Source organism: Pantherophis guttatus, chromosome 7 (genome assembly GCF_059756535.1).
Source record: "Pantherophis guttatus breed Tessera chromosome 7, ASM5975653v1, whole genome shotgun sequence".
Lineage (NCBI taxonomy): Eukaryota > Metazoa > Chordata > Lepidosauria > Squamata > Colubridae > Pantherophis > Pantherophis guttatus.
This window is the reverse complement of record NC_142069.1, coordinates 33,888,097-33,908,072: the sequence shown is the minus strand read 5'-3', so window position 1 is coordinate 33,908,072 and position 19,976 is coordinate 33,888,097. Positions and strand designations below refer to the sequence as shown.

The 19,976-nt window shown below is 42.8% G+C and overlaps 1 protein-coding gene across 4 annotated transcripts in view; it reads right to left on the bottom strand.

The window, feature by feature from the left end:
• Nucleotides 1-19,976, bottom strand: part of GRIN2B (glutamate ionotropic receptor NMDA type subunit 2B) — a 367,937-nt gene that overhangs the window by 282,076 nt on the left and 65,885 nt on the right. For all 4 annotated transcript variants that reach the window (XM_034402725.3, XM_034402727.3, XM_087873919.1 and 1 more), the window contains exon 2: nucleotides 18,482-18,910. In XM_034402725.3, the coding sequence (XP_034258616.1) occupies nucleotides 18,482-18,892 (411 nt within the window). In that variant the 5' untranslated portion in view covers nucleotides 18,893-18,910. The remainder of the gene's footprint in view (nucleotides 1-18,481; nucleotides 18,911-19,976) is intronic.

Below are 19,976 nucleotides of genomic sequence, written 5' to 3'. Positions count from 1 at the left end.
AAAGGACTTGGGTAATGTCATTGATAACAAGCTGAATATATTAGACAGCTGCTAGGAGGGCAGTAGTGGAAGCAGCATTATATTAAAGATTCATGAAAACATTATTCCTTTCTGTTTAGCATTGGTGAGACCACACATGTATATAATTCTGAACACCACATTTCCAGAAAGATATTGACATATTAAGAGGCCTCAGAAGACAGCAAGGATGATACAAGAACCCGAGGAAATGCTCTACAAGGATAAATTAAATGAGGGGTCCTCGGTGCTCCCTAAGCTTGGTTGTTTTCTTGTAGATGTTTCATTTCATAAACTAGATAACATCATTCAAACAATGTTACCTCGTTTCGGTAATGAAATGTCTGCAAGAAAATAAACAAGCTCAGAGAATACCAAGGACCCCTCATTTCAACCCTGAGTTACAAATATTCTCCTTTATCAGGATATGTTAAAGGAAGCTGGGAGGTTAAGTCTGGAGGAAAGAAGGCCAAAAAGTTAGCCAGGTTTAGTACATTAAGAGAAACGATATGAAAGCTGTTAGATCCGGCGCAGGGAAAAGAAGACTGGACCAGCTCGATACATTAAGCAACTTTTATTCATTACAAAGTAACGAGTCAAGACTGCTGGCGCGCTGCCGGAGCTCTCCTTATATTCGCTCCCGGCAGACGCACCGCCCCTTGACAGGGATTCAAATCTCCCGCCCGATGGCTGGCAGCCAATCAGGGCGGATGTCCTTATAAGGACATAACACTCCTCCCCCCTTAGTCCGAAATGTCAATCTCATTCACAAACGTTACGTAGTCGCGCAGGTACGCCGGACGCCTCGGCACCCTAGCTGACCTGCGCAGTCTCACTTCTCCTCCGTCTCCGGCCTGGAAGGACGGGGCTCTTTCGTCTCCTGGTTCCCTCTCCGGAACCGGGCTCGGTTCGGCTGTCGAGTGAGCGGGGCCACCCCCAGCGCCTCCGGCCGGACCGCAGACCTTGGATCGCTGGTCCTGGTGGTCTTCCTCCTGTCCTGTGGATCTCTCGCCTCGCCTCGGCTGCTCGGTTCCGACCCGGGAAGAGCGTCTGAGTCTCGGTAAGTCCATTCCTTGGTCTTCCCTGGTCTCCCGGGCGCTGTAGTTCGGTCTCGGTCCGGCTTGCTGCCGCTCGGGTGGCGGTTCCGCTCGGTTCGGGTGGTGCTGGCTCTCGCTGTTGTTGTTGTGCCGTCCGACCTCGCAGGGGTGGCATTGGTCCCCTCGGTTGGGCTGGCGTCGGTCTACCTTGTCTGGCTGGCGGTGGTCGACCTGGTCGGGGTGTTGTTGCGGTGCTACCCCCGCGGGGCGGCGGAGGTCTCCCCTGCCGGGGTGGTGCAGGTCTCCCTGGCCGGGTTGTTGTCGACTTCCCCTTCCCCCTAGTCCCTGGTCTACCGTTGGTTGGTGCCTGGGGCCATCCTGGTCGGGGTGTTGTTTCTTGGCTGTCTCTTGTGATGGGCGGGGGTCCCCCACGTCGGTGAGTAGTGTGCCACCCTCGCCCGTGGGTCGTGGGTTGCCCGTCTTGGCTGGGTCCCGGTCTACTCGCCTTGAACTGCAGTCTCCCTGGCTGGGCTGGCATGGGCTGCTGTCACTGGTGGGGTGCGTTGCTCCTCCTCTGGGCAGGTCCCGGTCTACCTGCGGGCTGGGTTGGTGGTCCCTGGCCTTCCTGTGCCCGGTGCCCACCTGGCTGGGTTGTTGTTGCCATCCTCCGTGCGGTTGGCCTCGGTCTACCTCGCTGGGCTGCCGGCGTGACAGCATCTGGTAGTGGGCTGGGCCGACCTTGACGGGGTGGTGCTGCTCTGCCTCGCAGGGGTGTGGTAGGCCTACCTCGTCGGGGTGTCGTAGGCCTACCTCGCCGGGTTGTTGTAGGCCTACCGGGTCTGGGTGTGGTAGGCCTACCTCGCTGGGGTGTTGGAGGCCTACCTCATTGGGGTGTTGTAGGCCTCCCTCGTCAGGCTGGTTTTCATGCGCTCCCCCCCACCTTTTTCGGAGTTGGTCGATGTGACGTCTCGCGAACTGTCCATCTTCCAACTCGACGATGTATGATTTGGGGCCGGTTGTGCTGGCAATCTTCCCCTTCAGCCACTTAGGATAGCCGCTGAAATTCAGCGCGAAAATTGAATCTCCGTTGCTGAAGGCGCGAAGCGGGCGGCTGGCGGTTGCGGTCACTTCCGGGCTGTATTGTGGGTGCAGCCGGTCCAAGGGTGACCTCAACCTTCTGCCCATCAACAGTTCGGCCGGGCTCTTGTGGGTGGTGGCGTGTGGCGTGATGTGCTGGGTGAGGAGGAAATTGTCTATGCGCTCTTGCCAGTCCCCCGGGCCCATCTTGGTGAGGGCCTCTTTGGTCAGTCGGACCATGCGTTCCGCTTGTCCGTTTCCGGCCGGCCTGTAAGGGGCGGACAGGGCGTGGCGGATGCCCAGTCCCGCCAGGAAGGATTCCATGGCCAAGGATGTGAGCTGGGGGCCGTTGTCTGAGACCAGCACATCCGGTAGACCATGAGTGGCGAAGAGACGGCGCAGGGCTCGGATCGTCGCGTCCGTTGTGGTAGATGCCATGGGCACCACCTCGAGCCATTTGGAGAAGGCATCTACCACGATGAGGAGGTGTCGCCCCTGCATCGGACCCGCGAAGTCAATGTGGACCCTCGACCAGGGGTTGCCGGGGGTCTCCCACTTCGCGACCTCGGATTGCGGCGGCGCTGGGCGAACTTCTTGGCACGGGTCACATCTGGAGACCCATTGTTCAATGTCTTTGTCCATGGAGGGCCACCAGACATAACTCCGTGCCAGTGCCTTCATGCGGACGATGCCCGGGTGCCCCTTGTGCAAGGTCTCCAACGTTCGCCGTTGCAGAGTGCTTGGAATCAGCACCCTGTCTCCCCATAGCAGACAGCCCTTCATGGTGGACAGCTCCTCCTGTTTCCTGGCGAACGGGCTGAATCTTTCCTCTGGCTTTCCCGACGGCCACCCTCTGAGGATCCAGGATTTCACTTTGCGGAGTGTGGGGTCCTTTTGGGTGTGGACGGCCACATCTGCGGATGACACCGGGCAGCTGGCGTCGTCATCAATGTGCAGTAGGTGGAGTGTGGGGGCTGGGTCTTCGACCGGCTTCTTCGACGGGCATCTGCTGAGGGCGTCGGCGTTTCTTATGGCTGTGCCTGGCTGGTGCACGAGCCTATAGGAGTAGCCCGCTAGGAAGATTGCCCATCTCGTCATTCTTGGGGACATGAAGGTCGGGGTTGGTTGGTCGCCTGCGAGGAGTCCCAGGAGAGGCTTGTGGTCTGTGACTATGGTGAAGCTTCTTCCGTAGAGGTATTCGTGGAAGCGCTTCACTCCAGCCACGATGGCCAGGGCTTCTTTGTCCAGCTGGCTATAGTTCCGTTCTGCGCCGGACATAGTCTTTGAGAAGTACGCGATTGGGGCTTCCGAGCCATTGGGCAGTTCGTGGCTGAGGACTGCCCCCACCCCGTAAGGCGACGCGTCGCAGGTCAGTCTGATGGGGAGCGTCTCGCTGTACTGAATGAGGACGCTTTTGGACGTCAATAGTCCTTTGATGGCCCGGAATGCCGCTTCCTCTTCCTGGCCCCACTTCCAGGAAGCCGATTTTCCCAGCAGGCGGTGGAGTGGCTCAGCAACCGTGGCTTTCTGTTTTAAGAAAATGGCGTAAAAGTTGAGCAACCCAAGGAACGCCTGAAGCTCCGTTTTGTTTTTTGGGCTTGGAGCTTCATGGATTGCTTCCACTTTTGATTTGGTGGGGTGGATGCCTGTGCTATCAATGAGGAAGCCCAGGAACTCGACTTCCTGTACCCCTATGATGCACTTGTCCCGCCTGACCCTCAAACCCTTGGCCTTGAACCGCTGCAGGACAAGCCTGAGCCTTTCAAGGAGTTGGGTTCTTGAGTCACCGGAGATGAGCACATCATCGAAGTAAGGCACCACCCCTGGAATGCCTTGGAGAAGGCGTTCCATCATGGATTGGAAGATGCCAGGGGCAGCGCTGACTCCAAATTGGAGGCGGTTGCATTTAAATGCCCCTCTGTGCGTGACAATTGTTTGAGCCTCCGCCGTTTTGTCATCCACTGGCAGTTGCTGGTAAGCCTGGGCCAGGTCCAGTTTCGCGAAAATTGATCCAGATCCCAGGGAATGCAGCAGATGTTGCACCACTGGGACTGGGTATGCGCTCTGTGCCAACGCCTTGTTGATGGTACAACGGTAGTCAGCACAGATGCGCACAGACCCATCATGCTTCAGTGGGGTCACAATGGGGGTCTCCCATGAGGCATGATCGATCGGTTCCAGGACGCCCTGGGCGATCAGCTTATCCAGCTGCTCATCTACTTTAGGCCGCAGGGCAAATGGAACTCGGCGGGGCTTGAGCCTGATTGGGGTGATTCCCTTGTCCAGATTAAAGGAGATTGGCCTCCCCACAAATTTCCCCAGCTTACCATCGAAGACTTCTTTGAACTCTTCGATGATGGAGTCGAGTTCGTCCCTGCGGATCTCGTGGATGCCCTGAAGTGAAAGTCCCAGCGGCTTGAACCACTCCACGCCCAACAGGTTCGGTCGGCTGTGCTGCACAATGGTGATGGGTAGCTTTCCGTTGAAGTCGTTGTACTTCACCCGGATTGTGGCTCTGCCTAGGATTTCAATGGGGTTCCCGTTGAAGTCCACAAGTCTCGCCTTCGGGGTTTTCAGCTGGGTCCTTTTGTATGCCGGGTTCAGCTGCTGTAGGTGCTGCCAGTCCATGATGGAGTAGGCGGATCCGGAGTCTACCTCCATCTTGCACGGAGACCCCTCTGCTAGCAGCGTCACGTGGAACTTGGTGGTTCCCTCGTCGCTTGTGTGAGCAATGGTGGTGGTCTGGTGCACCGTTCTGTTGCGGGGATATTCCTCCTCCCCGCGCCGGGACTGGTTTGAGGACCGTTTGGATGTCCTCTGGTTATCTTTGCGATTTTCCCTGAATCGTGGTCTGGGTGGTTCCGGGGCTGGATCTGTGGCTCTGCAGGCCTCTGCGATGTGGCCCCTCTTCAGGCATCGGCGGCAGGTCGCGTCCCTCCATCTGCAGTTTGCCCTGGGGTGGTCGCCTCTGCAGCTGCCGCATCGCTCTCCCCGGTCGCCATGCTGTGGGTTTTCCCGCCTGGGGGGGCGGGACACCTTGTGGACGGCCGTTTCCTCATCAGACTCGGATTGAGTGGTTGCCTCGTCTGATGAGGTCGGGCCCGACTTGTGGATCTTATGGATCCCCCTTGCTTTTACCATCGCGGCGGCTGCTTGCTCAGACGTTTCAGCCACCGTTGCCTCGTCGAGGACATCTTTGAGCGGAATCTTCTTCCGGCTGAGGAACTTCTTCTGCAGCCCCACATCTCGCATTCCAAACACAATGCGGTCCCGGATGGCATTGTCCACATTGTCGAACTCGCAGTTGGCAGCGATTTGGCGAAGCGCTGCCACGAATTCCTTGATGGATTCACCTTCCCGCTGGTTTCTTTGCTGGAAGGTGAACCTGTTTGCGATGGGGGTGCCTGTAGGTGCATAGTGCTCCTGTAGGACTTCCTGCAGGTCGTTCCAGGACATCTCCTCGATGTCCCTGGGTGCCACGAGGTCAATCGCCATCTCCAGAACGTCCGATCCGCAATGAGCCAGGAAAAGGGCTCTTTTTCTCTCCTCATCGAGGTTCTGGTATCCATTGCCTCGCAGGAACTGCCGGAATCGGACCATGTATGACCTCCACTTCTCCCGGGATGGGTCGAATGGGTTCAGCGCGGTCATCGGGGCTTGCGGGGTAGCCATTCTGGAAGATCGCTGTGGTGTGGTGATTTTGTTCGGTGGGCGATCGTGCCAAGAGTCTTGTGAAGGTTCTTCTCTCTAGTCCTTCGTCGCCAGTGTTAGATCCGGTGCAGGGAAAAGAAGACTGGACCAGCTCGATACATTAAGCAACTTTTATTCATTACAAAGTAACGAGTCAAGACTGCTGGCGCGCTGCCGGAGCTCTCCTTATATTCGCTCCCGGCAGACGCACCGCCCCTTGACAGGGATTCAAATCTCCCGCCCGATGGCTGGCAGCCAATCAGGGCGGATGTCCTTATAAGGACATAACAAAAGCTGTTCAAGAACTTTTTTTAGTGGTCACAGAAGATAGGACCAAGAATAATGTTGCAGCTACCTAAATTTCATGTAAATATAAGGAAAACACTTCTTGACAGTAAGATGTAGGTAACATGGGAAAAGACTACATATAGAGAGACTGTGGATCTCCACATCTGAACATTTTAAAGAAAAGAATGGACAGCCATTTCACTCTGATAGTTTAATTAGTTTTCATGCATTTTGTAGAAGATTGAACTAGATTATCTTAGTGGCCCCTTCCAACACTACAAGTTTATGATTCAGATAAAATTTCTTCTACCCTTTGGCAGGTTCCTATCCACTAAATTTCTATTTTTCATAATAGAAAAATAATAATTAGGCAATAAAAAGCAATTTTGAGGGGACCTGGGATTTTATACGTCAGCAAGCATTTTTCAGAAATGTTTTTAAAAGTAGAGAGTTCTCTTTTGGATGTTGATTATATCTTTTATAAGAACTCGCTTCTGTTTTTGTTATGATTATTTTGACGAATAGAAAACATCAAATACCATTCTGAGGATTCAGGTAATATAGAACAACTAAAAGAAGTTCTGGTGTTTTGAATTATGTGGATATAATTATGATAGCTAATTCATGAGTAAGCAAACCATTGATTAAAAAGAATAACTTTCATTAATTAATTTATAAATGCATAAGCAATGCTAAAGGTAAAATATCTATGATGGATGATATCCACATAAAAGAATAATATAACAAACTTCCAAAGTATACACTTTATTTATTTATTTATTTGTTCAATTTATATGCCGCCCTTCTCTGGAGACTGAGGGCGGCTTACAATGCATTAAGCAATAGCCTTCATACTTTTGTATAAACCTGCTTAGTAGGGCTTTTGGCCCCCCTAAGCAGTGTTCTTTTTTATACAAATTCAGCTTATTGCCCCCATAATCCGGGTCCTCATTTTACCTACCTCGAAAGGATGGAAGGCTGAGTCAACCTTGAGCCTGGTGAGATTTGAACTTGCAGGCAGCTGGTGCTACTTAACAGCACTTTAGTCTGCTGCGCCACCAAGGCTCTTGGTAAAGATAAATTCTAAACAACACATTAAAAAGTGGAACAAGTGTCAATATATGTATGTAAACAGCTTCCTACATATCCTGTTTACTAAGCAATCAATGGCAAACATATACGATAGCCCTTCTATTTTTTCAAAGTCCATTTGTTAAAAGAACCATTTACTGTACAAACAGTTGCAATAAATACCCTATTAAACAACTTAAACCAACATATCCCCTCTCTAGGTGCCAGAAAGAAAAAGAATACAAAGAAACAATTGCAAAGAGAAGTGCCACAAGGAAACAATAACACTTAGAACATATACAGCATTTTGTATTTTGAAAGTATTACCATACATGTAGTAATTAAGTAAAAAGCAGCTAATGAGAGATAGCAAATGAAGTGCTAAAGCAAAAGCAATACACAGGATGGGGGAATTAGAAAAGAACAAGAAATGAAATGTTGTAATGTACATAACCGCCACATGGCAAAGCTCACTTTCTGACAATTCAGTGCATTATAGTTCCAAAATCCTAATTCTGGTTATCTTTCTAGAGATGAAACATATAGTTACCATGAAGGAGGGTGCCCAAATTAATCAAGCAGCAACAATTCAGAAATATGACAATGATTTTAATAGTTTTTGTCTCAAGAGGATGTTATTCACTACAGTTTGGACATCAAAAATAAACTAATTGGTTGCTCTACAGTTCTGTCTTTGCCCCACCTCAAGCTGAAATTGGGGAAAAGAGGCTTAGCACATCAGTAACCCCTTGTGGGTGATGGCCCCTTTTTCTAAAATGCTCAGCAATTTGGAATGCTTTGCAGTGTAACGCTCTGGACAATCAACAGAATCCTCAAAAGACAGGGAGCTATAAGCAGACCACTCATTTAGAAGCCCAATACAATGGAATGAGAATGGAATGAAGCAGAGTTTCATGGAACAAGTACAGATGGCAGGAATTCTGAACAGCAGCACTCAAGTCCTGTCTTTTTTCCTGTTAAGGGCCATATCATATGAATAAATACCAGGTGTCTAAAAATTGGCTCACAAACACTTTTCTATTTGGCATTATTAAAGCTGTATTTGGTTTTTGTTGTTGTTGTTTGTTTGTTTGTTTGTTTGTTTGTTTGTTTAATCTGTTTCACTAGGTTTTCCTAGCCTAGAGTACATCTTCTGTATTTAAAAGTTGCATAAAAGCATATATCCATGGTCTTTGCAAAATGTTTTGTCCATGTATTTGAAAATACAAGCAGATACGTAGTTTTGTTGTGAACTGCCTTTCTGTGGAGCAAGAAAAATCCTTTCTTCTTGCTGCTGAAACCACAGCAGAGACCTAGATATATATTCCTGCATCCTTTATAAGTTTAGAAGCAACTTTTCTATCTGAGCCCTTGTACACACGATAGAGAAGAAATGTGTGGCTTTTTTTGAAAGACCAGTGTTGACATTCATAGCTACAGGTTGCATGAACAAAGTTGACCTCAGAGAACAGAAACCCACTGAACTCAGGCTAGCTAGGATGGATGGCAGTTTGAGTTTTATACTTGGAGGGTCACTACTCCAAAATCCTTGCCCTGTCTTTTCAGCACTCAGCAATGTTTCCAAGTTTCCACTTGGACTGATATGTAAATCAATCAAACTTATAAGGCTGATTTTTTCAATCTCATATCGAAAATAACTCCTACCACCCTATATATCAATGTAATTCCCACTGAGTTTAGTGAAGCTTAAAGCAAGGCATGTGAATATAAGCTTTATCCATTTAACTTGATAAGTATGTTATCTTATTCTTCAGAATTCACACACTATCATAAGCCAAACTATATCCCAAATATTGGTTTCATTCATTTATTTGGAAGATATACTACTCACACCATAGCCACAGAAAAGGTAATGTTATAAGTGTTATTTGCTGGTAGTCAGTTTGCTGAGATGGGCAACCATATAAATTAAAATAAATTTTAAAAGAAAGAAAAGCTAATTATATCCATATACAGGTGAAACTTGAAAAATTAGAATATTGTGCAAAAGTTCATTTATTTCAGTAATGCAACTTAAAAGCTGAAACTAATATATGAGATAGACTCATTACATGCAAAGCAAGATAGTTCAAGCCTTGATTTGTCATAATTTTGATGATTATGGCTTACAGCTCATGAAAACCCCAAATTCACAATCTCAGAAAATTAGAATATTGTGAAAAGGTTCAATATTCTAGGCTCAAAGTGTCCCACTCTAATCAGCTAATTAAGCCATAACATCTGCAAAGGGTTCCTGAGCCTTTAAATGGTCTCTCAGTCTGGTTCAGTAGGAATCACAATCATGGGAAAGACTGCTGACCTGACAGTTGTGCAGAAAACCATCATTGACACCCTCCTTAAGGAGGGAAAGCCTCAAAAGGTAATTGCAAAAGAAGTTGGATGTTCCCAAAGTGCTGTATCAAAGCACATTAATAGAAAGTTATGTGGAAGGGAAAAGTGTGGAAGAAAAAGGTGCACAAGCAGCAGGGATGACCGCAGCCTGGAGAGGATTGTCATTCAAAAGTGTTGGGGACTTTCACAAGGAGTGGACTGAGGCTGGAGTCAGAGCATCAAGAGCCACCACACAGAGACGGATCCTGGACATGGGCTTCAAATGTCGTATTCCTCTTGTCAAGCCGATCTTGAACAACAAACAACATCAGAAGCGTCTTACCTGGGCTAAAGACAAAAAGAACTGGTTTGTTGCTCAGTGGTCCAAAGTCCTCTTTTCTGATGAGAGCAACTTTTGCATCTCATTTGGAAACCAAGGACCCAGAGTCTGGAGGAAGAATGGAGAGGCACACACTGCAAAATGCTTGGAGTCCAGTGTGAAGTTTCCACAGTCTGTGTTGATTTGGGGAGCCATGTCATCTGCTGGTGTTGGTCCACTGTGCTTCATTAAGTCCAGGGTCAACACAGCCATCTACCAGGAGATTTTGGAGCACTTCATGCTTCCTTCCGCAGACGAGCTTTATGGGGATGCTGACTTCATTTTCCATCTGCCCACACTGCCAAAAGTACCAAAACCTGGTTCAATGACCATGGGATTACTGTGCTTGATTGGCCAGCAAACTTGCCTGACCTGAACCCCATAGAGAATCTATGTGGGATTGCCAAGAGAAAGATGAGAGACATGAGACCGAACAATGCAGAAGAGCTGAAGGCCGTTATTGAAGCATCCTGGTCTTCCATAAAACCTCAGCAGTGCCACAGGCTGATAGCATCCATGCCATGCTAAATTGAGGCAGTAATTGATGCAAAAGGGGCCCAAACCAAGTACTGAGTACATATGCATGCTTATACTTTTCAGAGGTCCGATATTGTTCTATGTGCAATCCTTGTTTTATTGATTTCATGTAATATTCTAATTTTCTGAGATTGTGAATTTGGGGTTTTCATGAGCTGTAAGCCATAATCATCAAAATTATGACAAATCAAGGCTTGAACTATCTCCCTTTGCATGTAATGAGTCTATCTCATATATTAGTTTCACCTTTTAAGTTGCATTACTGAAATAAATGAACTTTTGCACTATATTCTAATTTTTTGAGTTTTACCTGTACATACAAAACAAGTGAATAGATCTGGAGTCCCCAAGAAGTAGCAAAGGGCACCAATGTGCCCATAGATATCTCCCTTGATACTCAGCTGACTTCCTTTTAAACTAAGTTTATACTGGCATGTTGCAGAACCCACCCACCCCCAAGCTCCCAATTTCACCATTATTTGCAGGAATCCTTTAGGCCTTAGACTGGGAATAAATAGTTTCTTAGATAATCAAAATTCTAGAAGTATGAACTGTTTGAAAATGTGGCAGCATATCCAGAAAAGAGACAAAGAACTGCAGATGTAGTACAAAACATCAGGTAGGCTAAAATAGCATTCTGATAAATCAGAATCTAGTAACCAGTTATGTCCCCATGGCAACCCTTTTGAGAATTGGGAAGTCAAATCTCCCATTCTAAAATTGCAAAATTGTTTTTGCACCATTTCTTCCTGTGCCACAGTAAAACCAGAAGTTAATCAATTTAGCTACAGAAGAGCTGTGACATCTTAAGAACAAAGGGGCCTAGTGCCAATCCTGGATCAGCTCCTAGATCATCATTAATGCTGCAACGAGAGACTCACTGAAGAATGCTTTAAATTATATGAGTCCAAAAGAAGAGGGCTACACTTATGGGATCTGTTTTGCTGGCTAAAGTCCCTTCTAGAACCTCAAAAGCAAGAGGTCATTCTGAGATGTGAGATCTGATTTTCAGGACATGAAATATGCATTAATGTTTAAGAGAATTTGTACAATGATTATACAATAAGCAGTTTCACAAAAATTCATGAGTAATTACATATTTGTGCCAACATGCAGAGGCTGAAATTTGCAAGTATAATAGTAGAAGCTTGCATCATATCTAAATGCACGTTTAAAAAATTCTGCTCTGTAATGTTACCAAAATACACACAGTATGTTCTTTACATTACTTAGTATGTGAACTTGATCTATTTCTTCCATCATTTTTCCCTCCTGCCCTTTAGTATATAGAAATAAACTTAAGCGCTCATCTTGTTTATCAAGTTAGATCATCATTTCCCAAGGTTTTCCTTTATAAGAACTAGTATAATGTGATATACGTTGCCACTTAAAGCTTTTGCGAACTAGATCATTTTAAATATTTGTAAGGAAGCCTATAGCTGACAGGAATCAAACTTAAGACATATTTTAAAAACACAGCTATTTCTATTAATTTACTAGGGTCACTCACAAAAACATCATGTGCAGATCTATTCAATAATAATGTATTTCATTACATCCCCATCCTTCACAGAACAGATAGTGATATTCAGTAAGATACTCTTGTATCTACATTGTTGTTGTTGTTTTAAAAAACTGTCACTATATTGTTCAGTGGATTCTGTGTTCACTTCAGTTCCCTCTTTCTGGAGCTACAACTTGCATTTATCATACAAAATCTTGCTATACTTCGTCAAAAAAAAGTTTTTTTTCATTTATGAAACTCGTGGATTCAGGCCAGATTCTCTTTATCACTTCAACTTTTGATGTATTTTTGCATTAATACTCTGTCTACCATATAGCATGTTATATCTTATACTCCCAGGTTGTGCTTCAATGGAGCTCTGCAATGTAATTTTTCATCCATTATCCATCTTTAGCTCCATGTAAGAATATTTACTGTTTCCTGAATTTTTTAAAAAAAGTTATCATCAAGAAATATGTTCTAAGATCTGACGTTTTGTTTGTGCTCAGTTTTGCTTCACTCCTAATAGTTTTTATCAGAATATCCTGAGCATTTAACCCCACTTAAGAATTAATCATTAAACACTGGTTTTTTCAAAGAGGAATATATTTGTTGAATTGTTGTAATCTCTGCTGTTAAAGTAGTGTACTATAATCACTGGCTACTACCAGTGTCTGGTAGTAGCTGCTTTTTTGGAAGCATAGGGGTAGCACAGAGTAATTAGTGAAGTTACTTGTCACATACGTGTTAATCACTCACATAACAACTGAAAACTGAGAAGAATGTCCTTTAATAGAATATAAAATGTAAACTTTAAAAAACCTTTTAAAAACCCTGTGGCGCTAGGGACTTGAACCGCCAAACTGCCAACCTTTCTGATTGACAATCTCAGCATCTTAGCCACTGAGCCACCGCACATCCCCTTAGCTACAAAAATACTGCTCTGTAATTAAGGATAAAATAGGTTATGGATGTGTTAGCTTTAGCTGAGAAATTTCTTAATAGCTTAGGGCCAAAATATCTAAAATATGCATCCAGAGTGAGAACTTCTAAGACCCAAGCCCAGGGCAGAACATTTATAAACATTGCAAACTTTCCTTTGTTTGAGATATTCTAGCATAGTACATATATATTTTATGTTGTCTTGCTAACAAAGAAACATAAATAACATGTTACATATGTTTATTATAAGCAATGAAAACACATATCAAAAGATAATTGATAATCTATTACTTAAAAATAAATAAAGCTAAATGAAAAATTGAAAGATTAGGTGTTTCCCAAACACTTTTGTTGAGTAAGCTAGAAAACGAAGCAAATTCAAAAGCCATTTAACCTTGTATACCAGCTCTAAGATGCAGTGTGTGCTTATGTGAAGGAAAACTTATTTAAAAGACCCCATGATACAACCAATCGGATTAAATCAACGTTGGTTTTCATTCTTTTTACTAACTTAATTTTTAATAATTCAAAGGAAGGGGAATGATAGGGCAACATAAAGATTGCTTATTCCCAAGTAACTGTTAATGGTTGCAAAATAAACAAATATTCAAAAGAATTTTCCCACCTTCCAAGGAATATCACAACATTTCATTTCAGTAGCAACCTATCTTGAAAAAAGAATATGTACTTCCAAATTCCTGTTACTCACATGAAAAATATAGGATATGAACAATGACATTCAAAGGAAAACAAATTAGAAGATATCTTGTTTACAATTTATTTGGACCATAATTCATTCCACCCTTATTTTTCAGACCTTGTGACCTGAAGATGAATTTATAATCCCACAACAATGATGTAGCATAAATAAATAGATGAAACAATCCAGCAGTGACAAAAAGTATCAATGTGATTATCAATCAGTCACAGGGAGACAGGAAGGGGAAGCACCAACCATGCAGGCATATAGCTGCTAATTGGTCAATTACATTTGTTTGTAGCCAACCAGTAGCTATTAATTAGGCATTGCTGGTTTCACTCTTCTTGGGCTTATTCTCATTGCCTTGTTGCCAGAACAGACCCACAACCATTATTTAAGATAGGAACAGATGGTGTTACCCTCTATTTACCCTCTACTCACCATGAATGCAACGTTCAGCATGCTTTCCTGTTACACTTTTAAAGTACTCTTTTCCCACTATGTCACCTCAGATGCTTCTATCTATATGGCTAGAGCAGTATACTCCCTTACAAGCTAACCACAGCAGTTCATTGGCTACTGCACAGAGGTAGAAACATCCCCTCAATTGAGTCAATACTGTAGTTCAAGGGTGTCAAACTGGCAGCCCACAGGCAGGATACGTCACACACAGGCCACACCCACCCCAGCTCAGTAAAGGAGGAAAATGTCGCGATACATCACATGACGGCAACATGACGCTGCAAGTTTGACATCCGTGCTGTAGTTGCTCTGATCTTATATTTCCTGGATAGTTTTCCTATTACAGTAGTACAATTAGCATATAGAATGTTGCCAGTTGATTTTTTTTAAAGTCGTATTTGTCTTTCTCTGAACCAGCTAGCTTTTCCCCTGGGCTTTAAAAAAAATAGAAAAATCCAGCAATGAACCATTTCATTGTTTCTTCTGACCCTTGAAGTTAAAATGTTTTGCAACTTGGGAAACAATGAAGCAAATGCCCATAGAAATATTTTAAACATAAATAAACATTAAGTATGCAGCGAGAAGGTGGGGACTTTTTACGAACTAATTTGGAAAGCAGTAGTGAGACTTCTCTTTAGATACTTAACTAATTTAGGGTATGCACTCTAAAAAGCTGGTACAGCATATCTTTGATACCTCGTAGTGTAATAAAGGCACGATAAGATACGGGGAACAAATCTCAGTATCTTTAGAGATAATGGTAGACAAACATTACTAGGCACAGGAAAAGGTTCCTCTGAGTACACCCTCATTTCTTCTGTGAAAATCTCTGCAACATAATTTTCATGATTGTTTTTCAAGTTAAACCATAAAAAGTTACCATCCGCATCCTGTTTCTATGTGTATATGTCATTTCTGGGTCTCATAGTGAACTATATATATATTGGACATTTTAAAATAGAGATATCCACATGCAATTCAAACAGCTTAATATTGTTTTGGACTGTACCATTTCTAAGTGGCTAAGGGGAGCCTAGTCTTTGCTCCCTACTCTCTAATTACTGTAAATGAATTTTTTGTTTGTTTACATTTCAATCCCTTTTTAATGCTTTACATACATTTGCACTAGAAAATGGCTTAAAGAAATAAATATTAGATAACTTTCCCATGGAAGCTACCTATGTAGTCTTCACTCCACTTCATTTATTTATTTTATTATTTATTTATCTGATTTATATAGCCACCATTTCACCAAAAGCAATTCTGGGAGGCACAAAATAATCAGATAAAATAATAACAGTATAAAATATAAAAAGTCATATTAATAAATATCATAAAAACCAAAGAGCTATGTTAGTTCAGAGCTTAACTGCCTACATACATACATTCTTCCTTCTTTGTGCTTTCACTTGTTTCTTGCTCTGAATTTTACCCTTATTTTAAGGATATTTGTCTGAAAACACCAGCTGCCTGCAATTGCTGCAAGTTCAAATCTCACCAGACTCAAGGTTGACTCAGCCTTCCATCCTTTCGAGGTAGGTAAAATGAGGACCCGATTTGTGGGGGCAATAAGCTGACTTTGTATTAAAAAAAAGAACACCGCTTAATGGGGGCCGAAAGCCCTACTAAGCAGGTATATACAAAAGTATGAAGGCTATTGCTTAACAAATTGTAAGCTGCCCTGAGTCTCCGGAAAAGGGCGGCATATAAATCAAACCAATAAATAAATAAACAATAAAATGTTTGGCTATATCACAGCTGTCAAACTCGCCACATCACATTGCCATTACGTGACATTTCGTGACATTTTCTCCATTCGCAGAGCTGGGGTAGGCGTGGCCTGCGCATGACACATCCGGCCTGTGGGCCGCCAGTTTGACACCCCTGGGTTATTTAAAGGCACATATCAATGCAAATGTATAACTGTTTTACATTCTAAATCTGAAAGTGCATTTGGCTTGGTCATAATAAAAAATACACCATGAAATTACACACCTTCTACAATTACCAAATAACTAGCTATGTCAGTCTGTTGCAAGGAAAACAGCAAAGAAACTTTGTAAATTTATTGTGGTGTTCACTATTCTGGACTACAGAAAGTTTATGTCATAATGAAATTAGTCGTTATAACACTACAAGATTCTTTGCTGATTGTGAAATTAATATTTATACACTAGATTAGCATAGCAGTGTTATTTTCATTACCATGCTACATACATCTATTTCATTCTATCAAAACAATTTTTTTTTCTCCTGAAAAATGCTGGCAGGCATGTAATTTCAATTCTATCTTCCTTTGGACCTCATTCCCTGTGAGTATTTATAATCAGATTCAATAGGCAACATGCTGTATTACAGAAATCATTTACATTCATGGGGGCAGATACGGAAAACATAAATCTGAGAGTCCTCAGTCACTTTGTATAGAACAAAGTGAAAGGCAAACTGAAAAAAGGAAAAGTTTCCTTAGGTTCCTTTAATTGGGGTGGAAATATTTGACTTCTAGATGTACAATTGGACAATTTGTATACTTAATCTGAAAAGTCTCTAAAGCTGTTTTAAAGTGCAGTGATAACATAAAAACTCTCCGGCAAACAACTTAAGTTTTCCTTTTATTAAGTCTGAATCAAGACCCATGAACTTTACCTCCATGTCATTCCCCAGAGTCAGCAAACTATAGTAATACAAATAAAAGCCATTGATAACTACAAATCTGTGTTTTATCTCCATTAATAATTGAGATCACAAATGCTGCCCTTTCAATTACTATAGGAGGATTTCGTTTTTTAAAAGAAAAGTTTTTCCTGTTTGCATATGCCACCATTCTAATTGCTTTACTCCCACTATTTTCATCATCTTGCTATAAAGAAATTCCTTTACCCCAAATCCAAATGAGTTCTTGAGACAAAATATTTTGGGCTTGATGCTACTTTTCCTCTATTTGCAAAAAAAAAAAAAATTAATAGCCCGCAGCAGTTCTAGCTACCATAGAAACAACTAAACTGAAACTTCAAAAGGGAATGAGAGGAAGAAAAGCATTCTTACAGCCCAGCAACTGTGTAACCAATTTGATGTGGGAGGAAAAAGAGGATGTGCCTCAGTAAGACACTTCACAGACTGTTGAAATATGGCTTTATATCTTACATTTATGCTTAACATGAGAGGATATACAGTACTGTCACTCTTATGACCAAGATAGACAGTTGACATTACCTACTTCTATGGGTCTACAGCAGGGGTAAAATCTACTTACCTTCCCTACCGGTTCAGAAATGTACCCACCCCGCCCATACACATCATGTGTCCGCTTGGACCCTCTGCGCATGTGCAAACCTTTTTGAACATGCACAGAGGGTAAAAAACAGGTTACTTCCTGGTTAAAACCAGGAAGTAACGACGACTGGGCGGGTGGGCGGAGCCTTGCGCTGCTGTCACTACCGGTTCTCCAAACCACTGGCCGCCATCGCTACTGATTCGGCTGAACCAGTCTGAACCGGTAGCATTTCACCCCTGATCTACAGATCTGCCACTTCTTTATACAAAAAAATCAAGCAATTACCCGATGGCTAATCTCAAGAGGGCAACATTAGTTCTGCTAATAGGAAATGGAATACTGTACTATATCATCATTCGTACCACAGAAAGGTTCGATCCAAGGAAACTATACCACAGAAATACAATAGGTAATTGTAAGAACTGATACCCTACTTAATGAAAAGATTAGTCTCTACAGTTGAAATAACAGAATAGCACTAATTAATTTGGAAGGATTAATATAATAAAGGGGGCAAAAATTATATTAGAATGCAAACAAGGGAGTTTACCAAATCTTTCTGCAGTACAATTATATACATATGTTCATAGCACGCCATGATTTAGATTACATAGATTCAGATCTATGATATGTAAATTATCAGTCCCCTGGCCATCAAAGGAATTTAGATTATCTGTAATATCTGCTAGTTTTGAAAGTCATGTTTTTTCTCCTCTAATCAATTCAGTCAGCCCTGCATTGATAGCATTCTTGTGATTCATATATTTATATCTTTTAAATTAAACATTATATGAAGTTAATCTGATATGTTTTCTTTAAAAAAAAATAAAGCATCCTCGAAATTTATGAGCAATAGCTTCCCAGCAGCTTTGCAAAACTTGGAAAAATCAAGATCATTAAAATTCTCTCTAGATAATTTTCAAATCAGTAGCATATTTTCTCTTGTTCTACGTCTGTCTGTCTGCATGTCTGTCTGTCTGTCTGTCTGTCTGTCTGTCTATGGTGTAATTTTGTGAATTATTGCATTGGTAAATGAATAATAAGAAAAACAATATTTGCTGAACTGATATAAATTTCAACCTATGGCATCTATAATGGGAACATTGACATCACCTAGGACCATAATGGAAAACAACCCTTAGAATTTACAGTGCAATAACCTATAATTTACCTTGTCTGCCATGATCATAGAAGAGCCTCCATGGATTCCTAGAATGGGTGTGAGGGTCTGGGCAGAAATGAAGTCCAGGATTTGGGCAATAGCTTCCTGGTCAGTATCATCAGCAAACACCACACCTTGCACCCTCCGTTCAGACATGATATCGCAGATGCGAGTGATGATGCTCTTGGGATCTGTTTCATTCATGGCAACGAGTTCCACCCGAGGTATGAGAGAGAGGTGATGGAAATCATCCTTCTTGTGGGCATCTGTGATAGCTACTTCATCAGAGGTACCCACCAAGATGACAGCAATGCCAATGCTGGGATGGTTCTTTTGAGCCCAAGCCATACCGCCTGTTGTTGCTAAGACTGCCAGCATAAGCCAGAATTTTGAAGAATAGCACTCTGCTCTGGGCCTCATCTTCAGCTCTTACACTCCCTGAAATGAGACAAAAAATTAAAAGTTTCAATAACGTATATATAAATCACAGAGATTTAGGCATTCACAAGCATACCCTGTTAGCCACGTTAGTTATAGAAAGAGCTGTGGTGGCGCAGTAGTTAGAATGCAGTATTGCAGGCTTATTCTGCTGACTGTCAGCAGTTCGATCCTGACTTCCTTCCTTTACTTTGTGAATAAAAGTATGTGGGGGAGGACTAAGGCTCTGATCAGGATGAGAATAATCAAAACTGTAGTCACTAATTATTGTTCTACCTTAAAATCACATGCTGAGACATTAATGTCCTATGGTGATCCTTGTGAAATTATTTTAGCTACAGCCCTAGATTATAATTAAATTCATTTTTGCCTTGCCTCTCATTTGTTTTTCCAAAACAACTTGCCAGCAGCTTCCTCTCCCCCAAAATAATTCAAAAAGAAGATAAGAAAGAATCCTGTGGCAATAAAATGTCTCTCCTATCAACTTGGTGTTCCTTCAAGAAAGTTTGAGGTATTCTTTTTTTGATAATTTTAATTATAAATTATAAAGGTAAATTAATACTTTCACAATATGGAATTGTAGTGAAAATGTCTTCCGTCAATACTAACTTTTTTGAAATAATCCACTGGCTTCAGGGTCAGTTATGTTTCTTGTTTTATTTTTCAAGAACTGGTACTGGTTGCCTTAGTCTCAAATCTTAAAACTGGTAGACTTCAAACTAATGGAATAGCTGATATATTCTGATTCATGCCTTGGAAATGTTGTCTTTTTCTAAACAATGAAATGATGAAGACTATGAGGTCATCAGTGCAACCCTACTAATGCCACAGTCCTCCCTTCAGGACACTTTATCTTGTTTTAATAACACTGAGCTCTTTTCATCTGCAAAGCACTTTCCAAGTCACAGCTAATTAATCCTCATAGTACCTCGGTAGCATACATATTGTTATCATTGTGTTCCATGTCTGAAAATCATAGCATTGAGGTTTACCTTGTACATTTTGAGCCTTCTTTTATCACCAAAAAATAGTAGTAACTGGCATGTAATCTGATGTTCAGGCCATA